Here is an 11,777-nt window from a genome sequence, read left to right on the forward strand (position 1 = left end):
TGCTTGGCCTGCTGTGTTCATCCAGCTCTACACCTCGTTATCTCAGATTCTTCAGCATCGGCAGTTCCTACTACCACTAGACATTCACTGCCTGATCCAAGGCAGGGGAGAATAAGGGATCTCATTAACAATGCTAATAGCCTATTGTTATTGATGCAGATTCTTGCCAGTTGGTCCCAAATTAAAATGTGGAAAGCATTAAAGGTGACACAAATTCACACTTTCATTTTATCATTTGTACATCAAGTGATCATTGTTCTGGTGCTTTTCACCCCTTGCTTCTCTCCCCTCAGCATAAACATTGGAACCCCTGAGGAGTACTCTATCTTTGGCCAAGCAAAGCATCATTGCGCTCTCTTGAATCTATTGGCACATATTGGCCTTTTACTGCACAATCTCACTATAAGACAATAAAGGATAATTGCTATAACGGACCCTTTGAGCAAATAGAAGTTTCTTTCTCCTCCTCAGCAATGACTACAGAATAGAAGTCTTTGGTTACCGTCCTGACTTACAGATTTGTGTACAGCATAGATCTTGGTCGCCTGTTTTATAAAAACTAATCTAATTCTGATTGTATTCAGGAAATCTACACTAGGAACAACAGAAAGAAAAGCACCAGTGAAGAAGCTTGCAGCTGAATTTTCAAGAGTTCGGACAAAACTGGTCAAATCTTCTCCGCTGCGACAGGTGTCGAGCAGCCCCTTGCCCGACAAAGTTTCAAAGCGAGAACTGCGAAGTAAAGAAACTCCAGAGAAATCCAAATCTCAGACTGAGGGTGTCTACAAACCTTCAACCATATTAAAGACTCCAGGTCTACCCACCAGCAAAGATCAGTCTATTTCTAATGACATAGAAGAGGAGCCATACCTCTGCACCACTGAGATGTACCTGTGTCGGTGGCATCACCGGCCACCCTCTCCTCTACGAGAACCTTCACCAAAGAAGGAAGAAACTGTAGCAAGTTAGTATAAAGAGTGTGGCAATCTCGAGGCCTTAATACCTTCAATAAATGGCCTGATAATGAGGGGGAAGATTCAAAGTTTTAAGTAGGTGGATTTTGTTTTAGGTATTGCCAAAGTCATTACCGAACAGAATGGTGAGATATAGTTCAGATTTGTTTTCTGATATGGTTTGTTAATCTGTTTCATCAACATGTACTATAACATAAAGGTATGTCAGTTGTCACAATGTAATTCCTCCAATTAATAAGATGCAAGGCAATAGAGAAAGGCCTTGCAGTCTATCATTATCTTTATTGTGTAAAGGTTGTTGTAACAGAACTGTCTAGTCCTGTACTTAAAGATGTAGAAATCATGATTCTAGCTCAAGTGTCAAAGGTTGTTTGGTATAACCTCACTTTCGGTGTTTTCATTCCTCTCTCTCTATGTCTTTGAAGATTTTGAAACCGTATTCAGGTGGTCTTTCCCAAGTAGTCTGTCGTGCATCAAATGAATTCTGTGTTCAAAAATGGGGTGCAGCGATTGTCAGTGGCTGTCTGGTTTATTGCTGAGACAAGTCCTGTCAGCTGTTGGCTTTCACATGTGTACCTCTAGTGTAAGGTGTTGCTGAATAGCTACCATAATTGGCAACTTTAAGTTTTTCAAATTGCCTTTTTCCCCTTACTCCCAAACCTACAGTATTGCGGCCTGATTTTGTCCTGAGAGTGATCGTTTCTATTCAGCAAAGCTGGAGGTTTGAGCTTACAGCCTTGTTGCTATGAGTTGCTCTATGGAGAAAAATTCATTGTGCTGTTGGATGAGCTGAAGCAATGTTTTAAAATAGTTTGCTTGCCTATGCAGAAAGCATCCAGATTCATAAATGTCTGTGTCCCAGGCAGAGAATGTTGGGCAGATCTGGCTATTCCACCAACCACCAACTACAAAGTTTGTAGCATTATCTTTCTGGGCAGCTGCAGAGAGAACTGCTGAACTGCAAATCCCATAAGAAAATAGAAAAGCATTTGCTGTTGTTTGTGTATAAAATAAAGAACAGTGGACTGAAGTTCTGAAACAAAAACAGAAATTGCTGGAGAAACTAAGCAGGTCCAGCAGCATCTGTGTAGAGCGAAATAGAGTTAACGTTTAGAGTCTGGTGGCACTTCTTCAGACTCTGAAGTCACTGGACACAACTTTAGCTCTGCTTTCTCTCCACTAATGCTGTCAGGCCTGCTGAATTTCTCCAGCGGTTTGTTTTTATTGCTGTTATTTGTGCATTGTTTCCAGATATGCAGAATTGGCCCATCTCTCACAGCAACTTGATTTTTCAGAGCCATGCAAGCTGGAATCCAATTCTCTTTCCTGCTTTGGGAAAGATAGAGTTCTATGTAATGTACTGGTGCGCACAACTAGAGTGATGCTTCCCAGCCTTCAGCTACCTGTGTGATTTTTAAATCATTGATTCAAACGGACTGAGTGAGTCCAACAGAACCCTTTTTCAGTTTGAAAGCTTGCTGTGTTTTCACTAGAACAAAGATGCGGTATATTCCTACCTTGTTTGTTACATGTTGAGTTTTAGAACTTGATAGTGAAACAAATGCTGGAATTCTCTTGAGGTAGCTGAACAAGTAAGAGGTAGGTAAAATTGATGCACAGGATGACACCCCCACTAGCATTCCTGATTTTTGTGGGCTGGGACATTTTTTTTAAGTTGTGTGATCAAAGGCAGGAAGTATTGTGGTTTGAACAATGTTTAATAGGTCCCATTCTACAAAGTATCAGCCGTCCTGACTGAGAGCTAAGTTTCTCCAAGTCCTGTGGTGAACTGTTTCAAAGCAGACATTTAAACCTGGTCTTCTTTTTCCTTAAATCTTGTTTCTTTGTAGTTCCATCCTGGAAGGAACACTCGGCGGAACCCCTCGTAGACCTGCAACCTGATGAAATCATTGAGGTATAGCAACAAAATTTGGGAGTGTCTATTGGTGATTTGTCTTTTGGTGTCTTCATGACTGACTGATTACTGTAGTTTATCTCAAGCACTGCCATATGCTGAATTGCCTTAGATGAACAGGACCTAGTTTTGATTGGTCATTGTATCCTGGGATTGCAGCATCCTGCTATCCTTAATGATTGACTTCAATCAGTCAGGGAGTGCAAATGTTGACAGCATCTAAACACCTCTGCGGAAATGTTGGTTGTACAGTGACCTTTGAGAATAGGAAAAGGAGAAAAATTGATATTTCCTAAATACATAAATGATGGACCTGGCCAGGGTTTTCTGAGGCAGTGCCTTTGTGTATGCAGCTGAAGGGGAGCAAAACCTCCAGTTAAATAGCACAAGTTGGTATTGTTTCTGCTTTTGTATAGATTGGAATGCTGCAAGTACCCCTCTCTAACACTTTTTTTAACCTGAAAGCTGTTGAATCTAGTTGAAAATGAGAATTTCTGGAACAAGAAATGTAATTTCTGAAACATCTTGGAAAATCATAAGATTAACTTCTGACAGATACGTAGACATTGAACATTTGTACAGGGCAATGCACCATTGAGAATTTAAGAGTAGCTGTGGTACTTCCCTTCCCAGCTTTGAGCCTCCTCATCAGTATATGCATAATCACTTCCTCTTACTGCTTGGTGTCCACTGCTTCCCTAATCCCCAGCCACGGACCATGCAATGTAAATAGCAGTGAAGATATTTAACTAAGTGTACTAGGCAGCTTGCTGTGAACAAGAGGGTGATGGCAGCCTCTTTCTTGGCTTGCATTAGCGCATGTTTATTCTCATCTTCTTCCTTCATAATTGATCTAAAATTAAAAGGTTGCTGCTCTATTTGGGGTGAGGTGATTTAAGTGCAGACACTCCACCATTTTAGTGGCTTTGGCAGAGGGAGCTGAGTGTTGGCAGTCTGAATGTATTCATTATCCTGTGGCCATTTGAATGGAAACCAGGCACAGTCATTATTGGGAATGTAACTGGCTGCCACTGGAGGTGTTTATTTTTGTTGTTCGTTTCAATGTTTGCAACATAAATAGAATATGCATTTTCACTGTGAAATATATGAAATTCCATCATTTATGATATCATGTACCAAATCAAACTTGACACAGATTGAAGTCATGTTATGTAATGAAAATGGAGTTGTGTTTGGATTCCCAAAATTAGCAGTCAACAATATCCAGGTCCATGATACTTGTGTAATGTTGCAATGCAACAGGATTGTTCACCTGGTAGTGAAGGAATTCTATTTCCAAAGATAACTATGAGAACCTCTAGTGGCAGGAATATGCTGCTGCAACATGACACAAGAAATATCCTTGAGGTAAAATGTCTGCCATTGTAAGCAATAAAGCAGTCCTTTTTTGGGGGGGGTCTCATTTCAGTCTGCCTAGAGAAACGCTAAAGGAAAATATCAATTTTTTTTGTTGAAAGTGGAATAAGATTCCTTTTAAGCTTTGTTAAATGTTCCTGTACCTGATAATTTTAATGTTTTAACCCAGGCAGATTATAAAAAGTCCCTGAGCGGTGAGTGTCACTTTCCATTGTTCCATGATCGTAATATGGGTATCAGTGATAGTCATAGGCTGCTTACATCCATAAGCTGAGAATTAAGGTGTTTTTGCACTCTGCACAAAACTGCAGTGCTTTATAGGAACTTGACAGTACTTCAGATATCATATTTTTTTCTTCCAGTTTGTGGTAGAAAACATCTATTGACGTCAAAAGATATCTGCTTTTTCGGGAGCATCTGTATCACCAAATCATCTGGATCAGTTATATCAGACAAAACACCTTTTGGTTCAAAAATGAACTTCATACATTTAGACTTCATACTTCGTACATTTTAAACAAGAAAGGGAAAGCATGTAGATTATCTCACTGGTGCATTTTTCAGAGTTGTACTTTCGGAAATCAAAACAACAATTTTAGGAACCACCAGTGGGTGTTCCTAATAATGCAGAAGGGCTCTCATTCATGGTGAAATCATTGATCATGATCTTGCGGTGCCAATATTGAACTTATCACTTATTATGTTAGTGTTAATTTCAGCAGCAGACCCTGGGCCTTTCTTTGTCTTCATTATGACCTTGGAGTGCAGGTCCATAGTTTCTTAAAAGTGGAGTCGCAGGAAGGTAGGATAGTGAAGAAGGCGTTTGGTACGCTTGCCTTTATTGGTCAGTGTAGTGAATATAGGAGTTGGGAACTCATGTTGCGGCTATACAGGAGATTGGTTAGGCCACTTTTGGAGTATTGTGTTCAGTTCTGGTCTCCCTGCTATAGGAAGGATGTTGTGAAACTTGTAATTTTTTCTGAACCCTTTCAAGGATGTTGCCAGGGTTTGGGAGTTTGACCTTGAGGGAGAGGCTGAATTGGCTGGAACTATTTTCCCTGGAGCGTCGGAGGCTGAGGAGTAACCTTTATAGAAGTTTATAAAATCATGAGGGGCATGGATAGGGTAAATAGACAAGGTCTTTTCCCCAGGGTAGAGGAAATCAAAACTAGAGGGCATAGGTTTAAGGTGAGAGGGGAAAGATTTAAAAGGGACCTAAGGGGCAACTTTTTCATGCAGAGGATGGTGCGTGTATGGAATGAGCTGCCAGAGGAAGTGGTGGAGGCTGGTACAATTACAACTTTTAAAAGGCATCTGGATGGGTACATGAATAGGAAGGGTTTAGAGAGATATGGGCCAAATGCTGGAAAATGGGACTAGATTTATCTAGGATATGTGGTCGGCATGGAATGAATTTGACCGAAGGGTCTGTTTCCGTGCTGTATATCTCTATGAAGCGTTTCCATAAAGTATAATACCTGGTGCAGCAAGTGGAACTGGAATGTCGTAATGTCCTGAACTTGTTAATGTTTGACCAATAAATGTGTATTGTAATGTTAATAATCTATATGCCTTTTAGCCAATGCATTTTGCAATATAACATTCTTCAGAACAGTTCTTTTTTACAGGGCTACCACACTGGTGTATGTTGCCTGAGGTGACAACGCTTTGGTTTCCAAAGCCTCGTATACAGTCGGTTCTGCTACAACGCGTGTTTCTTCAACGTGAATTGGCTTTAGTGCGATTGAAGAATTTAGACCACTGTTTGTAGAACATGAACTTTCCTTACCTGTATTGTCTATAATGCATATCCGGCCCCATTATTTTAAATGGCGCGGCAATTGTGTGATTTTCTCCATGCGAGATCACACAAACATGGAACTATCGCGTTATTATCATAATCGACTGTAATTGATTCTGTGGTCATCTACAGTAGCAAATGATTTTTTTCTTTCCTTTTGCTCTCTCATCACCCACCACCACGAACTGTTCTCACCTTGCTCCTGAAGCCAATAAATCCATCATTGGGGTACATTTGCACAGACAGTGCCCACTTTCTCTCCCCAAAGAGGATGCTTCGTGCTGAATGCCAGATGGCTGTCCATCAATGTCCATAGGTCTGTCCTTGCCTGATCTCTCCAAAGGAGTGAACTGTACAGAAGTCAAGAACAGGAATGCCCAGATGGGATTACCTAATGAAATATTAATTAATCTCTCTCAAATTAATGTCATGCCATTTCAATTTTTGTTTTTAAATTGAAATGACACTAAATGATCTCCACGTACTGAGACTCCCATGCAACAATGAGCGTATATTTTAGAAAAACTGCATGTTATTGAGGAAACCTGTGACTGAAATATCCAGAGTTGAATGTGAGGAGAAATGACTTAACTACTGGTTCATTGTGGTTATCTTAGTGAAGCTGACTATAGAAATCTCAAGTGATGAAACATTAAAAATTATAATCAGTCCTGGAATTGAAACACTTGTGACATTTGTGTGCACGCAATGAAGAGGAATTTAACTAAATTCTAAAGATGACTGGTATCACCTCGTGTAAATGTCTGTTTGGATAGCAGGGATTGCTAATAGTAACACTTCCCATGCCAAGCAGATGTTCCTGTTACTTTGTTCTCTTCCACCCCGCCATTCAGGCTACACCCATAAAGAGTTCATCCACAGCCAACTTGACTACAATCACAACAGGCTGGCTGAACGAAATTGTATAGAAATCTGTGACTATTAGTTGTTGTGCTTTAAAAGTGAAGTGGTTCACTAACTTAGTTTATTTATTTTAGAACTTAGACGACTGTGTGTTTGCGAAACGACATGCAAAACTGGAGCTTGATGAGAAAAGAAGGAAAAGGTAATTGACATCTCAGTACCTGAGGACTTAGCTTTAAATAATAAAAGGAACATTGCCAATCTTAGGACCGGCTTTTAATTTTGCCAGTTGTTCGCTTAATTGAAGAAGTAGCAAGGTTAAAGAGATTGACTAGCTAATGCCAGTGAACTGGATTTAATTGTTATTTCTCACAAACATGACCATGTGTACTGAAACAGTACATCGGAGTTCAGGCCTCACCATTTTCAACTAGGGTTCATCAGATTTCTTGGATCATAGGTTAAAGACAGTGGGGTGAATTCCATTTCCTACCAAATAGGAAATGTCTGTTTTCTATAAATGTTAATGTAATTATGCAGGTTGCAACTTTGAAATATAATGCTTTTTAAAAATTGTAATAAAATACTTTTTGGGGCAATAGGACTTAAGTTTTTTTTAGTACCACATTATTATTTTTACATCCATGCTGATCTCTAATCTGGAAAGCAGGATGCACTTCCCTGATATTAAGTTCCATGTTCACTCAAAAGATTGAAGGTGTGCTTTAAGAGGCAGGGTGATGCCTATTTTCTCTCAGGCAGATAACATTCCTATCCTACTGACATGAAATACTTTCCAATTGTGAGACACAGTCTAGAGGCTTGGCTGAGAACTAGTACAATTATCCACTGGGGATAAGGGAAAGCCCTAATTCTAATGTCCTACTTATCAAAGCAGTTCCAGAGAAGGTTATTTCCACACACTTAAAGGGACTTTGAATCCAACATGATCACATGTGAACAATTTGTCATTTCAAAAAAAAAAACTGGAATATTTGTATTAAAAATAACATTGTACATCGCAATCTTTAAAAATTCACCTGTACAACCATTACTCATTATACTTCAGTGGATTTTAAAGATTTCAATATTGCAGAAAGTCAAACAAGTTTGAGGTTTGCCATTTAGAATGCACTAAGAAAACTGAGAGCTAGTTTTATCTGTGCGTGGTCTGGCTAGCCCATTTAATTGTTTGAGATTTTTAAAGTTAGTATTTCAGCACTGCTGTTACAGCCTGGATTTTAATGACAGCAGTTTAATCTGAAGGAATTATCTCTGTTGCTGCTAGATGGAATTTAGCTTTCTAGGATTGTCCTCCAGGACAGCAGTTAATATAAATGGAAGAACTCAGCAGCTGCTTCTATTAATTTTTCTGACTGTGTACCTATCGTTTCCTGGAGCTGGTGATGTGGAATTTATCCTATAGTGTAAGTGGGGCAAATTTCACAGTTCCAGGTGCAGCAGAACATTGTGGAACTACTTTCATTAGAATTGTGTGCCCTTCTGATGATATCTGTAACTTCTATATCATTCTTTATTTTTTCTGTAGGTGGGACATTCAGAGGATCAGGGAACAAAGGCTGCTACAACGTTTGCAACTGCGCATGTATAAAAAGAAAGGAATTCAGGAATCGGAGCCAGAAATCCTGTCCTTTTTCCCTGAACCTGATGATGGTAGGCTTAAATACTGTGAATTGCAAACAGCAATAGATAATATCAATTCTTAAATGTGTTGCAAAGAAAAATTTTACAAATGGGCCACTCACTTCCAGTTCTGGGGATCAAAATCTTTGTGAAACTTAAGTGTCTCTCCCCCCAGAAAATTTAACTTTTAAATGGGAGATCAAAATTGTTCAGTGCATAATCGTAATAAATAATTCTTTTCTCCTTTCTTCGTAGTGGAATCGCTGGTAATCACCCCATTTCTACCGGTGGTGGCTTTTGGGAGACCTCTACCTAAGTTATCACAACAGTAAGTTTCTCATTGACGTGCTGTAATGTTCATTCAGAACCCAGCATTGTGATTGAGTTATTTGTACATTGAATGTTCAAATGCATATTTTTATGATCAAGATTAAGAATAAAACTTTCTACTCTCTACCCCACAACAACTCACTCCCTAATCTGCTATGTTCCCAGTCCTTGCGCTAGCCATCATCTGTTACTGAGAATGGCATTTAATGGCGATCTGTGCTATGGGACTGCAATATTTTATACTTGGATTGGGAAAGCCCAAATCTATTTTGTATATGATATTTGCTCTTTCAGAGGAGAGTCAGGAAATGAAATCCTGTAATTTTAGGGGAATCATAGTTAACAGAAAATACTGTACAAATTTTGCTGTTCAGATAATGAACCAACTTTGCAGATATGTAAGATGGCAGATAGTATACAAAAGCTAAGTATAACATACAAATTAAACTCTGGCAAAACAGATCAAACTAATCAAAAGGCAAAGTTAAAGCTGATGTATCCAAGAAATCCTTCACTCATTTTGATGAATGTACAGAATGGACCAGTGGGTAGAATGGTGGATGCAGAAAAATCATCTCAAATCATTTTAAGATAAGTAGATGAGTTCTTTCTGGATTAATCAGGTTGATCAGCCAACTCGCCCTGTTCATCTAAATCTGCTTCGTTTATAGAAATAGTTCTTTTGAACACGTAAAATGTTCCAGTTGTTTTCTCTTACTACTTTCCAATGCAGTTGAACATTCAAAAGACATCAGTTGAATAGTGTTAATGAAAACTGGTTTCAAGATATGCAATGTGGGGGTAAATAACTGCAAATGCTGGAATCTGTACTGAAAACAACAAATGCTGGAGATCAGTGGGTCAGACGGCATCTGTGGAAAGAGTATAGATGACTCATCTAGACTCACCGTTAGCTTGCTCTGTCTCCATGGATGCTATCTGACCTGCTGTGATCTCAAGCATATATTGTTTTCAGTTCAAGAAATACAAATTATGTTTTCCATATATTTTCCCCCCTCATCTCAAATTAAATCACCTGGGTCCAGGCATCTCCCACCTTCTGCACTAATGTTTTTTTTGGGGCTGATATTGGTGATCTGTGATTGCCAATGCCTCTCAAGACAATCATATTCTGGAAGGTACAGTCAGCAATTTGAAAATAAGCATCTCTTTCTTAAGGAGAGGAGGGAAAAAATTCACTTGGAAAGAAGACCTGTATAATTCCAAAGTAAATCAGCCTGGCACTTAACTGTCGTCGTCCTCCTCTGCAGGAACTTTGAGTTACCATGGTTGGATGAACGCAGCAGATGCAGGATAGACATACAGAAGAAACAGACGCCACATCGAACATGCCGCAAATAGATGCTTTGGACAAACTTTGACTTGTATACTGCCGAGTTGCAAACTGTACTGCAAGCCAGCACTTAGGATGCCAACCGGCAGAGAGCTCTGTGGGTTTTCTTAAGGACCACACACCTGATTGATCTCATTCAGTGTTTATATTGATGTTTATAATTGATCGTCACTGTATCAATAACTGAATAGTCTCGTCTCTTGCCTTTATACTTTCACTTCTCTTACTGAAGTGAAATCAGTTATTTTTCCTGTATTTGTCTGTTGAATTCAGACAGAGTTCTGGTCTGATTTAGTTCATTCTGCAAATTTAACCGTGTACAGAAAGATTTGAGATCTTGTACAGCAATCTTGCACCTTTTTTAAAAAAAAGTTTGTGTTATGTAAAAAAAAAAATGTTGCAAGCAGCTCTACTTCCTCAGAATTGGTTATTTGTGTTTCTTTTTCAGATAATACCTGCCCTCACAAGTTGATTAAACCAACGCATTAAAGAGACGGTATCCCTTTTGTCAGTTCTCTGAACCCATTGTTCAGACCTGAAAATTGCCAACGTTCCTTGTAGCCTGGGAGAGTGTTGGCTAATTCACTGTGACAGGCCACTGTTCCTTCCTGGGACTTGGGTTAGAAACTGAGTTAAGCAGAAGATGTAAATGTCTTTGTTCTCACAGTGGGTGGTGTGCTGCCCTTTCGCTTGGAACCCATGGTGAGTTTCAGCCCAGCAAGACAGAAAACAGAGGGCCTTTCGGCTGACAGAGGAATAGTACAGACTACAGAAAACTGGGTCTTTTTCACTACTAGGATCTATTCGAGTCTAGCCGAACCCCAGGGGAATTTTCAAAGTGAAATTTAATTTTAAATGGCTCAGAATCCAGTAGATGTAAAATCATGATACAAACCTCAAGCAACAGCAATAAGAAAGGGAGAGTGGGGATCAATAGACTGTATTGCTCAAAAGGAGGAATGGACATTTCCAATGGTAGTGGCTTTATCTGAGAGCCTGAAATTTTATTGAAGGAGGAAATGCTTTGAATTATTGAGATTCCTGCTGTGCCCAACCTGTGGTTGATGCATCATCACTGGATGCTTAATGAGATTTTTTTTTTCTCATGAGCACAATCACCAAGGGCACATTATGAACACACAAATCCTGAAAGGTAGTGTTTAGGTGAGCCTTCCAGGAAAATTTCCGTGTAGTTCAAGGCTTATTTTAAATGAGCCTCCAGTTTAAATGTTGTAACTTATGTTTTGGTGGATGCAAAAATAAACATGGCAGGTAACTTCTGTACTCCTGTTACGTTCCTCGAGTAAACTTGCTTCATGCTCGCACAGAACTGTTTTATGTTCAATATCCAGAATACATTTAAATCTTCTTGTGAGCTTGCAAGTAAAGCTATTCTTGGGTGACACTGTTGAAATCAGCGATAGTTCCTAACTCTGCACTTGTCCAGTAGTTTTCTTGTAAGTAATAATTAGGAAGATGATCTTCTGCTATTATATAGTGTACTCTATGTTCTCTGAG

General features: G+C 39.3%; 1 protein-coding gene across 3 annotated transcripts in view; it reads left to right on the forward strand.

Moving 5' to 3' along the window:
• msl1a (MSL complex subunit 1a) overlaps window positions 1–11,562 on the forward strand; it is a 19,259-nt gene extending 7,697 nt beyond the window's left edge. For 2 of the 3 annotated variants that reach the window (XM_020512913.2, XM_020512914.2), the window contains exons 3-8: window positions 585–964; window positions 2,825–2,889; window positions 7,066–7,133; window positions 8,481–8,605; window positions 8,831–8,903; window positions 10,177–11,562. In XM_020512913.2, coding sequence (XP_020368502.1) covers window positions 585–964; window positions 2,825–2,889; window positions 7,066–7,133; window positions 8,481–8,605; window positions 8,831–8,903; window positions 10,177–10,267 — 802 coding nt within the window. In that variant the 3' untranslated portion in view covers window positions 10,268–11,562. The remainder of the gene's footprint in view (window positions 1–584; window positions 965–2,824; window positions 2,890–7,065; window positions 7,134–8,480; window positions 8,606–8,830; window positions 8,904–10,176) is intronic. The other variant, XM_048614368.1, reaches the window with a different exon arrangement.
• The last annotated feature ends 215 nt before the right edge of the window (window positions 11,563–11,777 follow it).

The sequence above is a fragment of the Rhincodon typus genome, chromosome 30 (genome assembly GCF_021869965.1).
Source record: "Rhincodon typus isolate 14 chromosome 30, sRhiTyp1.1, whole genome shotgun sequence".
Taxonomy (NCBI): domain Eukaryota; kingdom Metazoa; phylum Chordata; class Chondrichthyes; order Orectolobiformes; family Rhincodontidae; genus Rhincodon; species Rhincodon typus.